This window comes from Camelina sativa, chromosome 9, assembly GCF_000633955.1.
Source record: "Camelina sativa cultivar DH55 chromosome 9, Cs, whole genome shotgun sequence".
NCBI lineage: Eukaryota > Viridiplantae > Streptophyta > Magnoliopsida > Brassicales > Brassicaceae > Camelina > Camelina sativa.
This window is the reverse complement of record NC_025693.1, coordinates 35578611-35599619: the sequence shown is the minus strand read 5'-3', so window position 1 is coordinate 35599619 and position 21009 is coordinate 35578611. Positions and strand designations below refer to the sequence as shown.

The 21009-nt window shown below is 36.0% G+C and overlaps 6 protein-coding genes across 9 annotated transcripts; 2 read left to right on the top strand and 4 right to left on the bottom strand.

The window, feature by feature from the left end:
- LOC104714300 (putative DNA (cytosine-5)-methyltransferase CMT1) lies at window positions 2063-7288 on the top strand. 2 transcript variants are annotated; one of them, XM_010431613.2, is made up of 20 exons: window positions 2063-2399; window positions 2535-2631; window positions 3080-3187; window positions 3286-3408; window positions 3497-3596; window positions 3964-4124; window positions 4202-4267; window positions 4349-4609; window positions 4721-4779; window positions 4858-4924; window positions 5087-5416; window positions 5508-5576; window positions 5657-5743; window positions 5834-5924; window positions 5995-6107; window positions 6203-6304; window positions 6398-6441; window positions 6548-6617; window positions 6696-6799; window positions 6879-7288. In XM_010431613.2, the coding sequence occupies exons 1-20, from the start codon at window positions 2230-2232 to the stop codon at window positions 7042-7044; spliced, it is 2388 nt and encodes a 795-aa protein (XP_010429915.1). In that variant the 5' UTR covers window positions 2063-2229; the 3' UTR covers window positions 7045-7288. The 2 variants fall into 2 exon arrangements, with proteins under 2 accessions (XP_010429915.1, XP_010429914.1); XM_010431612.2 differs by having other exon boundaries at window positions 3961-4124.
- On the top strand, window positions 9864-11768 carry LOC104714298 (60S ribosomal protein L7-1). 2 transcript variants are annotated; one of them, XM_010431609.2, is made up of 6 exons: window positions 9864-9977; window positions 10107-10345; window positions 10782-10882; window positions 10991-11128; window positions 11230-11332; window positions 11412-11768. In XM_010431609.2, the coding sequence occupies exons 2-6, from the start codon at window positions 10124-10126 to the stop codon at window positions 11628-11630; spliced, it is 783 nt and encodes a 260-aa protein (XP_010429911.1). In that variant the 5' UTR covers window positions 9864-9977; window positions 10107-10123; the 3' UTR covers window positions 11631-11768. The 2 variants fall into 2 exon arrangements, with proteins under 2 accessions (XP_010429911.1, XP_010429910.1); XM_010431608.2 differs by having other exon boundaries at window positions 9865-9977; window positions 10104-10345.
- Window positions 11703-13348, bottom strand: LOC104714299 (aquaporin NIP6-1). Of its 2 annotated transcripts, none has more exons than XM_010431611.2 (5): window positions 13025-13348; window positions 12699-12923; window positions 12266-12460; window positions 12125-12186; window positions 11703-12052 (listed from the first exon to the last, which is right to left on the bottom strand). In XM_010431611.2, exons 1-5 carry the CDS (start codon window positions 13265-13267, stop codon window positions 11872-11874), a joined length of 906 nt encoding a protein of 301 aa, XP_010429913.1. In that variant the 5' UTR covers window positions 13268-13348; the 3' UTR covers window positions 11703-11871. The 2 variants fall into 2 exon arrangements, with proteins under 2 accessions (XP_010429913.1, XP_010429912.1); XM_010431610.2 differs by having other exon boundaries at window positions 11703-12030; window positions 13025-13346.
- On the bottom strand, window positions 16597-17864 carry LOC104714297 (factor of DNA methylation 5-like). The gene is made up of 3 exons (XM_010431607.2): window positions 17470-17864; window positions 17153-17377; window positions 16597-17061 (listed from the first exon to the last, which is right to left on the bottom strand). The coding sequence occupies exons 1-3, from the start codon at window positions 17797-17799 to the stop codon at window positions 16843-16845; spliced, it is 774 nt and encodes a 257-aa protein (XP_010429909.1). The 5' UTR covers window positions 17800-17864; the 3' UTR covers window positions 16597-16842.
- LOC104714296 (factor of DNA methylation 5-like) lies at window positions 18145-19441 on the bottom strand. Its single transcript, XM_010431606.2, has 3 exons — window positions 18890-19441; window positions 18588-18806; window positions 18145-18458 (listed from the first exon to the last, which is right to left on the bottom strand). The coding sequence occupies exons 1-3, from the start codon at window positions 19136-19138 to the stop codon at window positions 18228-18230; spliced, it is 699 nt and encodes a 232-aa protein (XP_010429908.1). The 5' UTR covers window positions 19139-19441; the 3' UTR covers window positions 18145-18227.
- On the bottom strand, window positions 19901-20974 carry LOC104714295 (factor of DNA methylation 5-like). The gene is made up of 3 exons (XM_010431605.2): window positions 20762-20974; window positions 20429-20641; window positions 19901-20308 (listed from the first exon to the last, which is right to left on the bottom strand). The coding sequence occupies exons 1-3, from the start codon at window positions 20972-20974 to the stop codon at window positions 20072-20074; spliced, it is 663 nt and encodes a 220-aa protein (XP_010429907.1). The 3' UTR covers window positions 19901-20071.

The following is a 21009-nucleotide window of genomic DNA, read 5'->3' as shown; positions in this document are numbered from 1 at the left end:
TTTTCAAATTGAATGATGTTTAAAGAAAAAAGGACACTTTTGATGTGTGCAATCTGACCTAGAGCTACAGAGCCCACACATGTAACTGTATACTATAGTAGTGGACACTTGAAAAAAAGGAGAAAATTAATGTCGTAATTATATGAATTATTGATTTATCTGGGAACACATATAATGAGTGTTCATCATATCATGTTATACTATTGTAATGAATGCTATAAGTAGCTCTATCTTAATCAAATGAGTTTGTCTTTGTTGTCACCTTTTTTTTTGTTCTCTTCGTTATACTTATATATGATAATATCCTATTTCATTATACAAACGTTTTTTTGGGATTAGGAATATTAATACGTATACGTAGTTCCTTTATATATATAGGGTTTAGGTGAGACGTTTAATTCAGAACCCTATAAATGAAGAAGCTGTCTTTATTTGTTTAAGTGTTAGGTAAGTTAGCAACTTTTGGACAAGGATTATGAAGCCAATCAAATCTCCCCGACAATCCCTTTCGTTTCAAATTTTTTTACTTAATCCATATATATTCTCCCGTTTTCGGTTGAACGTCCAAAACTTAAAAACATACACATCCATCGATCTCACATAAGAATGTCATTAATCATTGTTTATGATTATAAATTCATTCTTGTTAGCTTACAAAACCATACACCATTGATATAAGTCAACTAAACTGTTAAATCAGTTCCCTTTCTAGTTGTATATATATGTGGTCTCTATCCAAAATGAAAAAGCTGTAGTTATAGGAACATTTATGTTATGTTTTCTATGTTATAAAATAAACTAAAACAGATTTATGATTGTATACACACGTTAATATAGTGGCATGACCGTTTTGTTTAAAAGTAAAGTACAATCTTATTTGATACATGACTACAATTTCCAAATAGTATATACTTGATAAATGAAAATGCTACTTTTTTGACAAAAAAAAAAGAAAAGAAAATGCTACTTTCTTGATCGTACGATATGATACGATTAACTTGTTAGTAATAACATCGCATAATTGCGATCTTACCGTAACACAACAGTTTATACAGTATACGATGTAGTCATACCATCAGTTCAATTTTTAATACATCCAACTGTGATTTTATCACCAACCTATATGATTCCTCAAAAGTTATTATTGTTTTCATTTAAAAAAAAAACAAATGAAAAAAAAAAGAAACACATCCAGCTTTAGTTTCAAAAGTACATTGTTTTTGCTTTCATCGTAGTGACTTATGAGGTGATGCATATTTGTTTTTATTTTGCTTTGTCTAATCAATTTCGACAATATATCTCCTCCTAGATTACCTTGTCGGCCCAACCTCCAGAGCAAAAATATATGGACCACCCCTCTAAATTCTTTAACAACAAAGAGAGGAAATAAGAAATGTTCATGAATAACAATAATATTATAGAACATCTAAAGCTACATACTTATTAGTAATTAATAAAAATAATCATCCAGTTGGTTTGATTAATCAAGTATTTGTTTACTAGTAATGTGATGCAAAAACACTTATGTTTAGAAAAATAAAGGATCATTATGCTTATAATAAATTTGTTTGGTTGTCTAATTAACTCGTACAATTAGGAGACACGAAGAGAATTGGAAACGTGGGATTGTTCCACAAAGATAGGGAACATAAACTCCCACTAAATTTATTTGCAATTACAAAATTATAAGTAAACAAAAAAAAAAACAAAAGACTTATTTAGTTGTTGGTTGCTTTGACTCGTTTATTAGTCACGATCGATCACGAGTATGTTCATCAACGTCGAACATGGCTACATACCACAACTCCTTCCACTATGGCCAGAAACGTGTTCCAGTGAAATCGCCCCATTTAAGGCCCTTGTTAATAGGCCCATTACGATCAGTAGTAGAATGAGGTCAAAAATCGAAATTACAAAAAACAACAGGGAGCTAAAAGTAAATACAAGTAGAGAGATTCTCCCGCTCTTGCAAAAATTTCCAAAATTCTCCCGCTATTATTATTTCCTAAATTCCTTTTTTTATAATTTCGAAAATTGATTTCAATTTCCTAAAATTTTTCATTAAATTTCTCTTCTTCCCCAAAAAAAAAAAAAGGAAAGATATTTTTTTTTCTCCACTACTACTACAGTACTAGAGATATAACCTCTTCGTCTTCAATTCTTCAGTTGTTCAATTTCTTCATCCTCGATTCTTCCCAAATCCTTGTTCCGAAACACACAAAAATCTAGATGGCTGTGAAAAGCAAAACGAAGAAACGGGATGAACCAGAGTCAGATCTGTGCTTTGCGGGGAAACCAATCTCTGTTGTGGAATCTATGATTAGATGGCCTCTTCGCTACCAAGTCAAGAAACCTAAGCTTGATGATACTACTCCCAATAAAACTGCCGCCTTAAACGGGTAAAATTCTAATTTAGGGTTTTTTTTTTTGTTTCCTGGGTCGAAATTTCGTGTTCTTGTTCTGTGATTTTGTTGCTTGTTGTACCCATCTGTGTTGATATCATGATGACGTTTTGTGGGTTGAATAAATTACAGTGCCAAAGAAGAAGAGATCAAACAAGCGAAACGTCACTACGAGCAAGCTTTGGTTGATGGCGTTCTCATCAATCTCAATGACGATGTCTACGTCACGGTACATACATATACCTTCCTTTATTTTTCTTTTGTTGAAATTTTGGTGCCGTGTATTGAGGTTTTGAGGTTTTGGTACAATCTCAATGACGATGTCTACGATGTTGTATTGGTCAATCTCTCTGTAGAATATTTTTTTAATTGTCAATCTCTCTCTGTTGAATTAGGTTCTTGAGATGCCTTGTTTTATCCATGCTTATTGTTTTTTGTTTTTCAATAAATCAAACCTATCTTTATAAACATCAATCTCTTTGATATTATGTTGGATACATCATACATGATATGCGTTGGATTAGGTTCTTGAGATGCCTTGTTTTTTCCATGCTTATTGTCCTTTGTTTTTCAATAAATCAAAACTTATCTTTATAAACATCAATCTCTGTGATATTATGTTGGATACATGATATGCGTTGAATTTTTCAACTGATACTTATGTAATTATGAGCCAGGCTGATCCAGGGAAAGCAAATTTTATTGCAAAAGTTATTGAACTCTTTGAAGCTGCTGATGGGGAGCCATACTTTCGAGCTCGGTGGTTCTACAGACCAGATGATACTGTGAGTTGATTTTTTGCGTTTTTGAGTTTACTTTGATTCTTTAATACATTATGTCTATTGCTCCTACTGATTAATGTTTCTCATTTGTTTTGTTTTAGGTGATCGAAAGATTTAAGCAACTTGTGGAAGAAAAGAGAGTGTTTTTATCAAATGTGGAAGACGACAATCATTTGAGTTGCATTCACTCAAAAATCAATATTGCCAAAGTCCCATTACCGAAGGTATTACTACTCTGATTTCAATTGCACATTGTGTGAAAAACGTTTGATGATATCTGGTTTCTAAATTGATTTACACTTTTTACTACAGATTGATTCACGAGCTTCAGAAAGAATAATTCCTCCATGTGATTTTTTTTATGATATGAAATACGAGCTTCCACATCTGACTTTTGCAAAGGCAGATGACGGTAAATAAATTTCTCTTCTGTTTTGCTGTGTGTCCTAGATATATTACTTTACATGAGCACTATCTTATCTGAGCTGGTTGTTAAGTGCAAATGACTTTACTTGAACATTGGAAACTTTATTCCTTCTGGTTACGGTTTTAATTGGCTTCCTTGTAACTGTTATGTATATGTTTATTAGTTTCTCTAGCACTTTCCTAGACTTATTACTGTTTTTACATGAGAACTATCTTATCTTAGTTGGTCATTTTTTAAAATTCTTAACACAAGCTCTGGTTTTTGCAACTTTATCAATCATATCCTTAATAAATTTCTTCATTGTATTTCAAAAATAGCTGATGATTTCTACCTTGCCAAAAATTCCCAGCAGATAGCGCTTCATCCTCAACCATTTCAAGCGATTCTGACTCCAATTGCATAGTGAATCCTCACAGTGATGAAAAATTCTTACTGGATCTTTACAGTGGCTGTGGAGCAATGTCCACTGGTTTTTGCATGGGGGCCTCCATATCAGGAGTAAAACTGACTACGGTAAATCTTGTTATTTATACCAACTAACCACATTTATATTTTGCTGTATTTGAGCAAGATTCTCTCTGATTTTGCAGAAATGGGCTGTGGATCTAAATCGTTCTGCTTGTGATAGTCTTAGACTTAATCATCCTGAGACAGAGGTAAGTCTGCATTGGTGATTTAATGATTTTTTGTAAATATAATTGCCACTCATTAATTAATTCATTGTGAACCTTGAGCAGGTGAGAAATGAAGCTGCAGAAGACTTTCTAGTTCTTCTCAAGGAATGGAAAAAGCTTTGTGAGAAGTTTTCCCTCATTTCCAGCACTGAACCAAAGGAATCAATTTCTGAGTTGGAAGCTGAAGAAGGTGACGAAGAAGATGACATAGATGAGACAAGTATTGATACTGAACTCTCACCTGGAGAGTTTGAAGTACAAGAGTTCAGGGACATCGCTTTCGGAGATCCTAATGACAAAGGGGAAAAGTCACTTCATCTTAAGGTATTGTTTCATGAACTATATATCAGAATTATCAATTAGCTACAAACAAATTTCGTCGTTTGTAAAGATGTAACTCAAACATTGATTTTCTTATTATTTCATTACTTTCAGGTGAGGTGGAAAGGCTATGGTCCTGATGACGATACATGGGAGCCTTATGCTGGCTTAGGGTAACTTTTCCAAATTATCCTCTGATACAACTTTTGTATTGATTTATTGATATTGAGATGATTCATTTTTTCCTCCAGAAATTGCAAGGATAAACTAAAAGAGTTTGTGACAAATGGCTTTAAGTCTAATCTGTTACCCTTACCTGTAAGTCTTTTGTTTCCTTTGCATAGTATGTTTAGCTATTTATGATAGTTTTTCACCCTGCATACTACATAAGTGATGAATTGTGCAAAGCATAGTATTATCTTGTTGACAAAGTATCGTCTTTTATGATAGTTTTTATTTTTGTTTGTTACTTTTGTTCAGGGCACCGCTTACTCGGTCTGCGGTGGCCCCCCCTGTCAAGGGATCAGTGGTTATAACCGTTTTAGAAACAAACAAGCACCGCTTGAAGATACGAAAAACCAGCAAATTTTGGTGTTTTTGGACATCATTGACTTCCTCAAACCAAAGTACGTGCTTATGGAAAATGTTGTAGACCTTCTCAAGTTTTCGAACGGATATTTGGCACGTCATGCTGTTGCTACCTTTGTTGCGATGAACTATCAAACAAGGTTGGGCATGATGGTAGCGGGATCTTATGGTGTCGCTCAACTTAGAAACCGAGTTTTTCTATGGGCTGCGCAACCAACAGAGGTAAATAACTAAATATATATATGTTACCTATTAGTTATTTTTCTTGAGAGGATATGTTCTTTATGACTCTCTCTTAATGTGTGTTTAACAGAAACTGCCTCCATACCCTCTGCCCACTCATGAGGTTCTGAAAATGTTCCACACCTCTGTAGAATTTGAGGCAAGTGTGGATTTTTTTACTTTAAAAGTTAAATACTCTTATCATTGGGCTGCCTTCTTATTCATTTGTTGTAAATGCAGGATATTCAAGTTGGCCGTATCCAAAAGGAGATTCTCAAATTAGAAGATGCTCTTACACTGGCTGATGCTATTAGTGATCTACCACCGGTGTGTGTCTAAACTTTTAAACTGCCATTGTTGATTAAGGTACATCATATCTTATATAATTCATTGATCAGTACTCTCTTGATGCCGCAGGTGACAAATTATGAAAAAAATGATGTAAGGAATTATAATGTTGCTGGTCCTAAGACAGATTTCCAAAAATATATTGCGTTGAAAAGATCTGGTGAGCTTTTTGAACTCGACAGTTTTGGTATTACCACTTGGTCAAATATTAACGTATGTTCTTGTTTCAGAGACACTACTACCCGTAATTGGTGGAGATTCGTCGCACATGTTATTCGATCACCAGCCATTAAAGCTGAGCACTAACGACTTGGAAAGAATCTCGTATATACCAAAAAAGAAGGTGTGGAAATGTTGAAGTGTTATATTTTGAAGGTGTCTGCTTCAAGCATTCAATGTTTGATAATTTCTTTGTTCATTGTATTCTTATTGCTACAGGGGGCTAATTTCCGGGATATGCCTGGTGTTTTAGTTCATAATAACAAAGTGCAAATTGACGATTCGGTGAAGCGAGCAAAGTTGAAATCTGGAGATAATGTGGTAATAATCTAACTCACTTAAAACCTTGTCACTCTGTTCTACTTTTTTTTTGTTTGCAGCTTTATCTTTTTGACATGGTTGTGGTGTTGACAGGTCCCTACTTATGCAATTAAATACGTAAAAGGAACATCAAAAAAGTGACTTTCTCTTAACTAATATGCTTCTTCTTTGGAACCTCTTTCCATAACCTGAGAGTGTTGAATTCACTAAATAAAGTTAACAAATCTGTTATCTGAATGTCAGGCCGTTTGGTCGCTTGTGGTGGGATGAAATTGTTAACACAGTAGTGACAAGAGCTGAACCTCACAACCAGGTAAGCTCTTTTGCTTTCATTTCCCACTTTGCTTTCTCTGGTGAGTGTTTCTTTCTGAATAAAAACTGATTTATGCAGTGTGTAATCCATCCGAAGCAAGACCGTGTGTTGTCTGTTCGTGAGAACGCCAGACTACAAGGGTTCCCTGATTGTTACAAGCTGTGTGGCACAATTAAGGAAAAGTAAGTCCGTGGTCCTTGCTGCCTTCACTAGAGATCCAAATGTGAAAAAACTTGTTTATGAATCTGAAACTTTGTGCAGGTACATCCAGGTTGGAAATGCGGTGGCTGTTCCTGTAGGGGTTGCGTTAGGATATGCATTTGGCATGGCGAGTCAAGGACTGACCGATGATAATGAGCCTGTAATGAAGCTTCCCTTCAAGTATCCTGAATGCATGCAGGCAAAGGCAGAGGATCAATCTGATTGACAATCTCTCCATCCAAAAAGCCTCAATGATGAAATTATCTCTTATCTTTAAGAGTCGTACTCCAGTTATCTAGACTTGTCTTAGTGTTCTTCTTTTTATTTGGTTTTGAGCTAAAATGCTCAAACATTTGCTTTAATTGTTAGCTCTGATCGCTTTCGTTCTTGTTAGTTTATTATTTGATCTTTTGGAAACACAACATTTCAATTTATTTATCGATCTTTGATCTCTAGATTCAAGACAACTATTTTCTTGTTTACCAATTCACAGTATTAAATTGCTCTTCTTCGGTTTTAGAATATTATCCGGTTTACATTTTGATTTGAGATGATTCGACTGATAAAACATGATTGATGACTTTTTAATTGATTGAGAAAAATGTAAAAAAAAGCATTAACTTTCAAATTTGAGATTGTTTAAATCACCTAACATGTCATTTAAATACAAAGTTTTTGTTGACTAACCCATTTTGGGTGAACTGGAATAAGAATAGTAGTGTGATGTAGCTATGACTTTTTAAGTCTTTCCATTTTGATGTGGCTAATACAGTAACATTGAATCAAATTCAAATGCAGTATAGAAACTTGTGATGCGTTCTGCAGAATACATTCAAGAACAAAGGGGCATCATCGATTGTGATTAAAGCAGATGGATTGCAAAAGGAGGAGCCACTCTGTTGCCATGAAACTAGAGGAGGCTTTTGATGTTGATGACGGTCAGAGGTTCTGCAGGAAGCCAGGTGGTCGTGGAAGAGTTTCTTGATGGGGAGAAGCGGCCTTTTTGCACTTGTGGATGGAGAAAACGACATTACTTAAGAATCACAAGGGGGTTGGAGATGAGATACCGGTCCTAACACGGGTGGGAATGGGAATGTATTCTCCTGCACCGGTCTTTACCTAGGGATTTTCAAGCAGAGCTTACCTTGGCATCAACCTCGTTCTGACATTCATCCATGAGAGCCACCACGTTCAACATTTCATTGTAACTTTATTACATTGACAGCACGAGATGCTAGTTGTCCAAAATACCTTAGCTTTCTATATGCATGAGCGAGATTGACCACATTTGGTTCTCAGGTTTCAGATAATACAGATGGTATATGGGTCAATGTTTTCTCAAACCACCGGACAGCTTTACCATACCTGAAATGTAGTTGATGTTGTTGACTCAATTTACTGGATTATAGTGTAGCTTTGTCATTAATACCATTTGGAAATTTCGGAAATAAGCAGACTGTAAAGAGAAGAGGAACGCACTCTTTCATATGATACGCAAAAACTCCGACTTCATTATAAACAAGTAGATCCGAAGGGTATATGGCCTTTGCTTGCATGAAAATCTGGACAAGGACAAGGGATCAACGTAAAGGCAAATTTTATCACAAAGATAAGTCATAAGTCATATAATTTATAGCCATGCCCATCACACAGCATTTAATAACTTGTTACCTGGTCTGCACCCGTAAAACATATAATTGGTTTCCAAAATCAGACTGAGACCTGCAAAGAAAAAACAAAGCAGAGTTATGTTACGAACAAACACCGAAAGTAAGTAAAATGTAGGCTATGTAGCTGTATCATGACCAACAAAAAAAAGGGAGCCAACAAATCTTACGGTACGATGTAAACGCTTAACTGTTTCTTGTTGTTCTATTTTCTTATTGATTTAAAAAATGAAGAAAAAAAAAAGAAGATGGTTTAAGTGTGTGTGATGTTTATTGTTTAACACTGTGAGAGCAATGATAAACTCTCATCATATTTTAAGAATCGTAATTGAATGGGCTGTTTATCTAACCTTATGAAAAATACAAAAGAAAATGTGTGGAGGGTTTTTTTTTTTTTTTGTCAAAATGTGTGGTGGGTTTAATAATAAAATTCCAATGGTGTGTGGTGTTAGGTTAGAAAGTAAAATAAGAACTAATAATAAAAAAAAATGAGCGGAGGTTTATACCTCCGTTGTTTGTTTGAAAACCCATTTGAAGGGCGAATCAAAAAAACTGAATCGGAGAAATATGTTACCGTTCCCAGGATGATTCTGCAATTCTCACTGGATCTTAGAATTGCAACTGTGCTCATAGATTTGGAAAATTGTAGATTTCCTAGAGCACCTGATGGTACGTTGTATAACGTTCGCGATTTCTTCCCACGAATCAGAGAGTTTTTACGTGACCATACCTTTCATGGTCGCTATCTCGATGTCCGTATGATATATGAATTGATCAGCAATTTTTTTTTTAATATGACAAATTTTTGCTTTTTAAAATACATATACAAAAGTCAATTACAAATATCAGAATTGTTAAATAAATTCACCTCAAATTATATAATTCATATATCGAGTTCTAATAATAATAAAAGGGGATATTTTGTACAAGATGATGCATGTAAATTCGCTTGTTACAAAACAATTTCGAATGGTTATAATGTTGTTCAATTCTAAAATTTGTTGGTTTTCATGTGTTTTATTTAATTAAGTTTGACTTATTTTTGCTTTTTGGTTAATGGCTTACCTTGTTTGACGTATCATATTACTATTATCTAATATGACCAAAATTGATATTGAAACCATTGGCTGAAGGTTGCTTGTGAGTCAAGCCCATGCTGTTGTTCTTCTCTCGAGACATTTCGATTTGATGATACCTATGCTTATTTTGGATTAACTAAAATACTTATGCTTATTTAGTATGTCAAAAAAAAAAAAAAAAACAAGTAAGATAAAAAAATAGTAAGGCCTTACATAAGCCCACATATATTGGGCTTTTTTATAAGTCTGACCCAGACTCTATAATTAGGTCTGGTGGCAAAGTTGTTAATAACACAAAAGAGATTTTAGTTCATAAACCCTAAAAGATTCTCAAATCGTGTGTGTTCTCTCGGCCATTGCTACCAGCTTCGACTTCATTCTTAGCCGCCGTTCAAATTGCTTCGCCGCCACCGGTAATTTTGTTTTTCCTTTCCTAGTTTAGTCTCTGTTTGTTGTTTAGGAATCGATTTTACGGATTTTGTTATCACTTTTTTTTTTTTCGCAAAATACAATCTGACATGTGTAGATTTGTCTTGTAGAAGCCAAAAGAGTAGAGAAAATGGTTGAAGAAGAAGCTAAGGGAGTAGAGATAATGGCCGGAGAAGAAGCTAAGGGTTTGGATTACATACCGGAGATTATACTGAAGAAGAGGAAGAACAGAGATGAGCTTGCCTTTATCAGGAAGAAGCAACTTGAGTTGGGCAATTTCGGCAAGAAGAAGCACAAGAAAGTCTCTGATATCAAACGTCCTGAAGATTTTGTCCTTGAGTTCAGGGCTAAGGTACTTACTCTCTCTCTTCCTTTCCCAGATTTGCCCATTGATTTCAATAAACATTTGCTTTTCAGTCATTGTCCATTGACTTTACTGCCTCAAGCTCTGATCTTTTTACTTCTAGACTTGTCTTCTACTACACCTTAGATCATGGTTTGTCTCTGAATTATATTAAAAGTTTTACTCTTTTAGGTTTTGGTTTCAACTCACTTGGCATTTGACTACGGTCTCTCTGCATAGGAAAGGTCTTTCATTGCTTTATGTAGAGTTGAAGTTGCATGAAATTAGTTTTTTCTTCACAATCTCTTAGACTATATATAACTAAGTCTCTTCTACTGATAAGATCCGTGGTGTATAAGGTTGTGCTGAGGAATTGATGTTAATATACTGCATTGTTCTTTGTAATTTGACAGTTTTCTTTTTTTGTTGTTTATTTTTCCTCAAGGAAATAGATCTTATCAGGATGAAGCAAAGGGTCAAGAGGCCAAAGTCAACTCCTCCACCAGTTAAATCTAATCTGGTTTTCATCATACGTATACAAGGAGGGTAAGTTCTATTCTTCAATTAGCTTTATCTTCTTCCCCTTTGAATCTAGTCTTTCTCTCTCTGCCAGTTTTCTTATCCTTTTTTTTTGTTTTTTTATTTGGTGCTTAGCAAGAGTGATATGCACCCAAAGACCAAGAGGATTCTTAACAATCTACAACTGAGGAGCACCTTTACTGGTGTATTTGCCAGAGCCACTGACAGTTTGTTCCAAAAGCTTCTCAAAGTGCAGCCTTATGTCACTTATGGGTAAGTAAAGAGACGTCCTCTTTCGATTTTTCCTTGTTGCTCGAATTCGTTTTTGTTTCTCGATTCTCTTATGACCTGACCGTTGTTTACGATTCTTGAAGATACCCCAATGATAAGAGCGTCAAGGACCTCATATACAAAAAGGGATACACAATAATAGAGGGCAATCCTGTTCCTCTTACCGACAACAACATTATCGAACAGGTAAAATTTCCAACTGTTAAAAGTATAGTAGTAGAGCTTGTTCGAGATTATAATCATTCCGACTTGTGTTACCCCGTAGGCTCTAGGAGAACACAAAATCTTTGGGATAGAAGACCTTGTGAATGAGATAGCAAGGGTTGGTGATCATTTCAGAGAAGTGATGAGATTTTTGGGACCGTTGAAACTCAACAAGCCCACGGCTGGTGTTTTGAACAGGAAGAAGCAAGTATTCAGCGAAGGAGGTGATACTGGTAACCGCGAAGATAAGATCAATGATCTCATCAACAAATTGAATTAGATGCAGCAATCCGTTGTAATGGCTACCTATATTTTCCTTAAAAAGTTCTGTATGAGACTAAAACCCGACCACTTTGACGAAACGCTATTGCAATTTTGATTTAAAGGGACATTCGCAATTACATAACCATCGTTGACATCAGAGATTATATCATACATGTGATTCAAACAGAGTAACATAAGTGATTGTTTTTGCAAGTTTTGTCATTCATCTTCTGAAGCTCCTCCTCTCTTTGGGTCCTTCATCTTCCTCTGGCAACTTCACGATCGTGTATGTTCCTGCTCCGATCAACGCTCCAAGGATTGGTGCAGTAAGGTAAACCCAAATAGCTCTGTAGTTGTTTGCTGCAATGGCTGGACCTAGTGTTCTTACTGGATTCATCGAAGCAGAAGTTGCAGGTCTGTTGAACACAACATCTTGATCTGTAAAACGTATTATCTAATGTGTACGACAACTGAAATCAAGATATAGTTTGGTTTAGATCTTATATATACCCAGCTATGAGTATGTTAAGCATGACCGTTGCTCCAACCGCAATTCCCGCCAACTCTCCCACCTGTAAATTTGTCATTAGTTTTCAGACACGACCAAATTTTCAAAATTCCTTCTTTATAGTTAATTGTTCTGTAATTTACAGCTCTGGTGTCGGTTGCTACGGCTGTGACCACGAACATGAGGTTGAAGCTGATAATGAACTCCAAAGCGAAGGCTTGGCTGAGACCCACCGTCGGCACCGTTACACCACCGCTCATGGTCGGTTCAAACACTGCTTTCAGTGCAAATGCCGCACAGATGGAGGCCAATACCTGAGCTCCGATATACACTGGCACCTATTTTTGTAACATAGTTAGTTTTAATTAGATATACACCAACAAAAATTTATATTATTAGAGATCGCTTTATACGATCAGATTTTATATACTTTTTTTTATCAAACCATGTTAGAATTTAATTCATAATAAACTGTGTCATGATGCATGTGCATGTCTATAAATTTCATGTGGTTCTACCAGTAACATCCAAAAGTGCGTAACTGTGTTAAATCAATTAAAATGAAAAAGTACTGACGTGTTTCCAGTTGAAGTGTTTGAGAGCAGCAAAGGCAATGGTGACAGCCGGATTGAGATGCGCCCCAGAGATGTGACCAGTCGATAATATAACGATCATGACAGCCAAACCAGCTGTGGCTGCGCAACCAATAAGCGTCACAGCCCCATCTGTCTTCTGATTCACGATCGCCGTCGCTGTTCCGGCGAATATCAGGATCAGCGTCCCAACAAACTCTGCACCCAACTTCACACACACAAATTTGTATCGGTCAATGCTCAGTGAATGATCGGTAACATGAGTGTAAAGTAACTGTAATGAGAAACAGAGAAAGTGTATGTATGTACCTTGCGGTAGAGAGAGACGTTAGGGGGAGGAAGGGAGCAAGAGACCGGAGGGAGTCTTCCATCTTCAAGAGCCCATTCATTGTCAACACTGAAACACTTGCAGCTTTTGAGAAGTGACTTTGGTGTGTATCTACCATTATGCCCATTCCTCTTCCCTTCGAATCCTCCAAAGAGCGGCGCTCCTGGAGTCCCCGGGGTTGTAGCCGGCGTTGAGGGCATTGATGGGATTTCCTCATGATCCATATCGAGGGTAGAGAGAGAGAAAGATGAGATCTTAATTTGGGGATATATGTTTTTGTTCTGATGATTGTTTTATGTGATATATAATTAAGGGATGTGTAGGGTATATATAGGGGAAGACATGAGAGTTGACTTATGAGTGAAGGATCCAAAATAGGTGATTGATTTTTTATTTTTGGTTGGACGAGTGAGGAGTGAGTGGGTTTGGTAATCCTTAGTTTTAATGCATGTGTCATAAGGAAGACTCTTTACATAACATGAAATGTTGCTATCTTTTGGAGAATGGGTTCGTGTATCGTATCTTTTATATTTCTACTTAGATGATACGTATATCGTGTACTAAAAGAAGCTTTTGGCATGGAGCAATAATTGTGGAGCTCTTTCCCTATCGACATACATTATTTTTCCTAATTTGTTCTTCTCCATGAGAGAACTATTGGGTTTGCGTGGTTGTAAGTTGTTTAGCAAAGAGAATGATGATAAAAGCGATGGTTCTTGACCTTTCCTTATCACATACTGTGACTCACAGTCGACTCTCTTTTTTTGTGCACTCTTTTTGTCTTAATACATTATACATGCAAACAAACAAAAAACGGTAAGAAGAACATAGTTTAACCGAAAGAAAATAGTAAGCTTTTAGGATCACTCCTGAGTTATCAAAAAAAAAAAATGATTTGTTTTACATTTTTGAAGTATAACCCTTGCATGCAGAGCCGGCACTCAACTTTCTAGGGCTACAAGCCAAAAAAAAAAAAATTTAATTGCAGCTCATAAGGTTCGAACCTGTGAAATGGAGACAACATTAATACAACTAATCCACTGGCCTAAGGAAAACTTTTTTTTTTTTTTTTTTTTTTTTTAAAAAAANGCCGAATTTTTGTAAAAAACAGCCAAACTTTTCTATTTATTATGAACGGCCGCAAGCCAATGCTTGGCTTGCTTGGTCTCTTGGCCGACTCTGCTTGCATGTATATTATTATTAACATCGATTATTTTGTTCGAAACAGCGCAGATGGTTGTGTAATTTGGAAGTATAAAGTATGATTTTGCTTTTCGCGTTGGAACAGGTTCATGCTTTAAGCCTTTCAAAAACGTTCGAAGTGAGGCTTAATAAATAACCTCTATATAAACTTTTGTTTTTTTACTAATAAAAGATGCGTGTGGAAAACAAGATCAAACATGTCAAATAAAAGATATGTATATTTTGAGATGTATACTGATATAATTAGAATCAATTTACAATTCATCATATGACTCTTATTTAAGTATGCTCTTAAAGTTATTCGTTTTCTAATTTCAAAGAGAACCTTTGATGACCCGTTCACAACTCTTAAGAATCTAATGACCTTAAAAATATACTAATTTCTCGCTTTGTCCTCGCCATCGTATGATGTGTCTCCGATTTATTTATAATAATTTCTCTTTAGAAAAAGACTTGGTATAACCTTTGTTAAGTATACATACCCTTTATAACTTATGCTTAAGTATACGAACATACCCTTTTGCTAAGTTTTATAGAATAAGGAAATGAGTGGTCTCGATGTCGACTAAACTTATTATTTGTACAGTGTATGTAGAGGTCCTATGATCTATATATCCGCAGAATATATACCTCTTATCCTAAGACTAAGATAGCCATTTAAATTTCGTCCATTCCCTTGAAGTTATTTCACGTTATGTCACAGAATATAGTCATATACATATGGGAAAATAAAACAACAAATCATGAGAACATATGAATGTGTGTGGTGTGGGAGTGGAGGAGCAAATCATGACCATTTAAAAGATGTGAAGCGACTGTACTGTTTGTTCTAAAGCCCAACGTCACATCGCAGGGTATTTACAGAAATAATTAATAAAACTATGCGATTTCTTCTATTTGGATGAATTTTACTTAACCATTCACTTGTAAAAACAAATTAGGAATAGATATTTTTTTTTTAAGTATAAAATAGATTTACAATGTTGGAAAAAGTTGAAATAAAAAAGTTACGAAAAAGAAATGATAGTATGATTTTGAAGGGGATGTATCAAAGAGTAGTAAAAGTGAAGGGAGTGTAAATAGAAATGTAGTAGGGTCGAATAAAAATATGTCAAAAGTCCGGTCCAAATTATTTTGTCCCTCACTAATCGTGGCTACCATGAATTGGTCAACTTTATTCCATTTTCTTCTTGATTATTATTATAAGTTTTTTCATTATCATAAAAATAAACATAGCTGGCTCACTTCACTGTACTCGTTGAGTCTTATTTTGTCTTCTTTTCCTTTTTGTTTTTCAAAGTTTACATTCTTTTTGTTCAGTTACCCATATTTTGACATGATGTTTTAAATCAGTGTTGATGAAGGGACTCATAACTCATTTATTTGGTGGTATTCATACAATTTTTTTTTTAATGTGCATCAAGTATAATCTTAGGTGATATGCATGCGCACAAGTACAAACATGTGTGTTGAAAATGAAAATCTTTAGATCGGAGTTTCATTTCTATAAGTCATATTTAAATAATGTATAGCATTCTCTATACTAATTAGTGATGTATACAATCATAATGTGGCCGGTCCAAATTATTTGAAAATGGGTTATCGTGTGCATGCTTAAAATGTAAAAAGTAACTATTTACGAAGCATCTTAAATTGAACAAAACGAAAGAAAAGGCTACTTATACATACAACTCATCAGGAGTTTGATACTCGTCCCAAGATTGCTATTGAACCACACATTTAAAGCAAGCGTGATAATAGCGGTGCCAAACAAAAAAAAAAAAAGGAAAATATTGTGTGTGATGCCATTATTGTTTCAATTGGTGGATTCAAAAATTCATTACTGTTTCCAATTAAGCTTGTTCCTGCATTACTTAATTTGGGAAACCTTATTTATTCGGAACCTTCTTGTTCACACTTGGAAAAATTCGAAGATTGAGGGCGAAGTGACTCGACCTTTAGTTTTGTGCGATATATTATGCATAACCGAAATTGGTGGCAGTGCCGGCCCGATGATTAGGAGTGCCCTAAGCAAAAATTTAAAAATGTGTCCTTTTAGGTTTATATAGAAGGCCATAATTTTATTTTAAGGCCTTTTACATATGAGCCATTATACATATCCAACAAAAAATGGCCTTTTATTTCTAAGTAAAAAAATCCTCAAAATTTGAAGGATTCAGTGGCTTCCCCTATGGGCCGGGCCTGATTGGTGGTATATTGCTAAATAATTAATTTATAAAAGCATATGGTTAAGTGTTAACTCAAAGGAGAACGTTCCATAGGTTCAGATAGCTTTGAGATAAAGATGATTAACACAAACAAGTTTAGATTCCAGAACCCAAAAACTGAAAAGCGATAAATAAAAAGGATATTAATATGAATACACGATAATTTCAAAAGAACCCACCTGAATGGGGGTTTAGATCACATAGTTTTTTTAGACATAACTTCTTAATAAGAATACGTACCAGAGTTAGAAAAGAACCCTCCGGTGGGTTTAGATAGCCAAGTTTCTAGACACAAAACGAGAAGCACCGAGACTAGACAAAAGAGGTGGAGAGTTTAATTAACTAAGATTCCAAAAGCACAAAAACACTTATGCAAGCTTTTTTTTGAGTGTTTTGATCTCATCAGTCAAGTGTGCAATCCCCTCTTTCAGTTTTGCTTGCCTGTCTTGTTCAAAATTCCACAGTATCGGAACTGGGTACCGGCCACTTGGGTTATACTCGTTCAACTCCTCAAGTGCTGTCTTAACCGCTTTCTTCACCTCTTCTCCCAGATTTTTAAGTCTGTCATCGTCTTCGTCTACCACTTCCTGGAAAACCATAACCATGAATGAGAATAACTCACCATAATCATCAAGACATGCAAAACAGGACAGTGAGAGACAGAGAACAAAAACAAACCTTCATGTTCTCTCCACTACCCACTCGTTTGAATGGGTTCCACTCCGAATCTTTTACAAGTCTCTGCCATGCAGAGTAGAGCGTCACTTGGTCTTCAACTTTTCCACTCCTCAATCTTCGCTTGCATGATAAATCAAGGAATGGCTTCATATCAATTTCTCCCATTCTCTTAATTCCAATAGTGGATGTTGTTGATTCAACACCATCCGATAAATCACTAAAACCCTGCAGTAACGACTTTGCATGTAAACCCACACAAACGCATATCAACAAACCAAAGATAATAAAATAAAATATATAGACAGATGTATACATACTCTTTTCAGTTCTTTGCGAGGTTCCTGTAGCTCATCATTGGATTGACGTTCTTTAAGAACAAGGGCTCTGTTCACGTTCTCTAAATCTTCAATCTCCAAACGGTAATCCTCCAACTTCTTTCTCATCTCGTCCATCTTTCTATCCATCTCCTCTTTGACTTTATTCATTTCTTCTTCTTTGATGCCCTTGCTTAGTTTGTTAATCCCTTGAGAAACAACCTTCTCAATCTTTACATTCATTTCTTGTAGTACACTTTTCTGCTCTTCGTTCAGATCGTTCCTCTCTTTCATTTTTCTTTTCTGTTGGGTGGTAGTGGTTTCTTTCATCATCGGTTACTAGGAAACTTTTTTACTAGTAAACTGCAATTTTGCATGTAGAAATAACCTTTACCGAGCCGCACAACCGATCAATAAGATTTATCCTACTGCTACACAATTCCACTGACATACTTTTCTAGAGAATGGCGAGAAACCGACACGTTGTGATCAACAAAACGTCCTCGTCACGCTTGGAAGCAGCGTTCATCTCTCTCCAATTTCTTGGGCTTGTTGTTGGTGATTTTACTAACAATACAAGGCCCCAACTGTTTCAAATAAGTCCATAACATGTTTATTGTTTACTCTCTTTTCTTATCTTAAAGCACTGACTAACAAGAGACTGAGAGAGAGGTCGAGAGTTTAATAAAAGATTCCATGAACAACACTAGCTCTTTAGTCTTTACAAAAAAGAAAAGAAACACACTCATGTAAAGGATGCTTCAGGTTAGTTGGCGTTTGAGAGCCTTGACCTCCTTAGTCATCTGAGCAATACCTTCTTTGAGTGTTGCTTTCCTCCCTTGTTCAAAATTCCACAGTAGCGGAACTGTGTAACGGCCACTTGGATTGAACTCATTGAGCTCCTCGAGTGCTGTCTTAACCGCGTTCTTCACATCTTCTCCCCACTCTTCTCTCAGAGTCTTAAGTTTATCATCTTCTTCATCCACCACTTCCTGCAAACCGTAACCATATATATATATATATATAACATTCACTTATTCACAAGACATTTTGAAACAGGACAAGTGAAAGAAGAACAAAACGGAACATGATGATGAGACAGAAACAACAAACAAACAAACCTTCATTTTCTCTCCACTGCTAACTCGTTTGAAAGGGTACCATGATGGATCGGTGACGGTACGCTGCCATTTCCAGCAAAGCATGTCGTGTTCCAACTCAATGTTTTCTTCACCAGTGAATCTCTGCTTACATACCTGAATGAAAGGCTTCTTATCAAGTTGTCCCATCCTCTTGACTCCAATCGTGGATCTATCATCACACGACAAATCCCTAAAACCCTGCAGAAACAAGACTTTTACATTATATATATAATCAATACCCTAATCAATTCTTGCAGAAGAAGAATGAAAATAAAAGATACCCTAATCAATTCTTTGCGTGCTTCTTGAATCTCATCGTTGCTCTGACGCTTCTTGAGGAGCAAGGCAGAGTTAGTATACTCGAGCCCTTCCAACTCACAACGCTCTTCTTCCAATTTTTTAATCATCTCCTTGTTTAATCTCTTAATCTCTTGATTCTTCTTCTCGATCGCTTCCATACGAATCTTCTGTAGCTTCTCAGTCTCTAGAGCTATTGCATTATCAATCGCTTTTTCATATATTCCATTCATCACTTCAAAAATCCCCTTGATGGCTTTCACCAATTCTTCAACAAGTGTCTTCTTCAGCTATTCATCATATATGTCATTCCTAATAATGTTCAGCAGCTCTTCAATCACCTCCTCCGAGATTACCCTCTGCCCTTCTTCAATCTCTTCCTCCGATATTATCCTCTGCCCTTCTTCCTTCATCTCCTTTCCACCTTCTTCACACAAGTCCGACACTGTGATCAATTAATCAAATCGTTCGTAGTGTATTCGTATCTCCCAGGTTTTTATTTTCCAAGTCAACTTTTTACTGACGGCGCTTTCATCATCAACCCTTGACCAGACTAGAAGAAGAAACCAAAAAAACTTGAAACGACAGCGTTTTAAGTAAGCCTAGATATGGTTGTCAAAAATAGCCCATTAGTTAACAATGTATAGGCCCAATCAATACAGTGTTTTAATTGTTTTATTATGGACATACACATATACGCATACCAATAGGTTAAATTGATCGAACCATAATCCGATACCCGGTCCGGTCTGATTCTGTTATCACTGTCTCAAAACTTTTTTCCTTCTACAAGACCGAAAAGGCGAAAAAGTCCGAAGCAGATAGAAACGGCAACGTTTAAGTAACACTAGTTTGTGCTTAACTCCACAAGGTTGGGGGTTTCTTTTTCATATATCTTACACATCGATCTTGCTTCTAAAAAGTAGTAACATGCATAAAGATTACCAAACCCAATAATATAAGTATATATAACCCATGAGATGAAAAGAGATAAGCAATCGCATTGCTTTTAGATAGAAATAAACCAGAAATTAAAAAAGAACCCTCCACGTACGGGTTTTAGATAGGTAGCTTAGTTTCAAGATGCAAACAAAACGAGAAGCAATGGACTAACAAGAGGTGGAGAGTTTAAATAAAATAGAGATTCCAAAAGAACCAAACACTCATCATAGGTATGGGTACTTGCGTTTGTGAGTTTTGATCAGTGTCATCAGTTGAGCAATTCCTTCTTTGAGTGTGGCTTTTCTCTTTTGGTTAAAGTTCCAAAGTTCCGGAACTAAGTACCGGCCACTTGGGTTAAACTCATTGATTTCCTCGACTGCTTTTTTGACTGCGTTCTTCACCTCTTCACCCCACTCTTCTTTCAGATTCTTAAGTTTCGCATCGTCTTCATCCACCACTTCCTGCAAACCATCACCAGAGAGAGAGAGAGAGAGAGAGAGAGAGAGAGAGAGTTAGTAGTAGCTACTACAGTGGGAAAGAAACTGAACAAAATGGAACATGATCAACAGAACAATATGGACCGTGATATTTTCTCCAGTCCCCACGCGTTTGAATGGGTGCCACGCTGGATCTCTGATGTATTCCTGCCATGTCGAGCAAAGGAAGTACTGCTCCACCTCAGCTTTTTCGTCGGTGAATCTCCCCTTACATGCTTTCACAAACGCCTTTTCGTCTAATTCTCCCATGCGCTTGACTCTGATCGTGGATCTCTTGTCAGATAAATCTGTCAATCCCTACATAAGCAAAAAAAAAAAAAAAACAAAACAAAAAACAAAATAGTTAAATACAAATACACATCATGTGCAATCCCACCAAAACACGAAACAAAAAATATTATAAATAAATAAATATACACTGATCAATTCACGGCGTGCTTCGTGTATCTCATGATTGCTTTGACGATCTTTGAAGAAAAGGGCAGAGATCGTATCCTTTAACCCTTCTACTTCATAACGTTCCTCTTCCAGCTTTTCGTTCATCTCCTTCTTTACCTTCTCCAGCTCTTTATTCTTCTCTGCTATTACTTTCTTCAGCTCTTCGTTTTTCTCCTTAAGCTCTTCGCACATTTCCTTCCATGTTATCTTTTGCTCTTCTTTAATCG

Coding starts and splice junctions, on each gene's coding strand:
- LOC104714295 (XM_010431605.2), bottom strand. CDS start 20,974: ATGTGCGAAGAGCTTAAGGAGAAAAACGAAGAGCTGAAGAAAGTAATA. Junction 20,642..20,761: donor CACGCCGTGAATTGATCAGT/GTATATTTATTT, acceptor TTGCTTATGTAG/GGATTGACAGATTTATCTGA. Junction 20,309..20,428: donor GGACTGGAGAAAATATCACG/GTCCATATTGTT, acceptor GATGGTTTGCAG/GAAGTGGTGGATGAAGACGA.
- LOC104714297 (XM_010431607.2), bottom strand. CDS start 17,799: ATGATGAAAGAAACCACTACCACCCAACAGAAAAGAAAAATGAAAGAG. Junction 17,378..17,469: donor CTCGCAAAGAACTGAAAAGA/GTATGTATACAT, acceptor TCGTTACTGCAG/GGTTTTAGTGATTTATCGGA. Junction 17,062..17,152: donor GTAGTGGAGAGAACATGAAG/GTTTGTTTTTGT, acceptor ATGGTTTTCCAG/GAAGTGGTAGACGAAGACGA.
- LOC104714298 (XM_010431609.2), top strand. CDS start 10,124: ATGGTTGAAGAAGAAGCTAAGGGAGTAGAGATAATGGCCGGAGAAGAA. Junction 10,883..10,990: donor ATCATACGTATACAAGGAGG/GTAAGTTCTATT, acceptor TTTGGTGCTTAG/CAAGAGTGATATGCACCCAA. Junction 11,129..11,229: donor CAGCCTTATGTCACTTATGG/GTAAGTAAAGAG, acceptor CGATTCTTGAAG/ATACCCCAATGATAAGAGCG.
- LOC104714300 (XM_010431612.2), top strand. CDS start 2,230: ATGGCTGTGAAAAGCAAAACGAAGAAACGGGATGAACCAGAGTCAGAT. Junction 2,632..3,079: donor ATGACGATGTCTACGTCACG/GTACATACATAT, acceptor ATTATGAGCCAG/GCTGATCCAGGGAAAGCAAA. Junction 3,188..3,285: donor TCTACAGACCAGATGATACT/GTGAGTTGATTT, acceptor GTTTTGTTTTAG/GTGATCGAAAGATTTAAGCA.
- LOC104714299 (XM_010431610.2), bottom strand. CDS start 13,267: ATGGATCATGAGGAAATCCCATCAATGCCCTCAACGCCGGCTACAACC. Junction 12,924..13,024: donor ACGTCTCTCTCTACCGCAAG/GTACATACATAC, acceptor GTGTGTGTGAAG/TTGGGTGCAGAGTTTGTTGG. Junction 12,187..12,265: donor TAGCAACCGACACCAGAGCT/GTAAATTACAGA, acceptor ACAAATTTACAG/GTGGGAGAGTTGGCGGGAAT.
- LOC104714296 (XM_010431606.2), bottom strand. CDS start 19,138: ATGAATGGAATATATGAAAAAGCGATTGATAATGCAATAGCTCTAGAG. Junction 18,807..18,889: donor CACGCAAAGAATTGATTAGG/GTATCTTTTATT, acceptor TTGTTTCTGCAG/GGTTTTAGGGATTTGTCGTG. Junction 18,459..18,587: donor GCAGTGGAGAGAAAATGAAG/GTTTGTTTGTTT, acceptor TACGGTTTGCAG/GAAGTGGTGGATGAAGAAGA.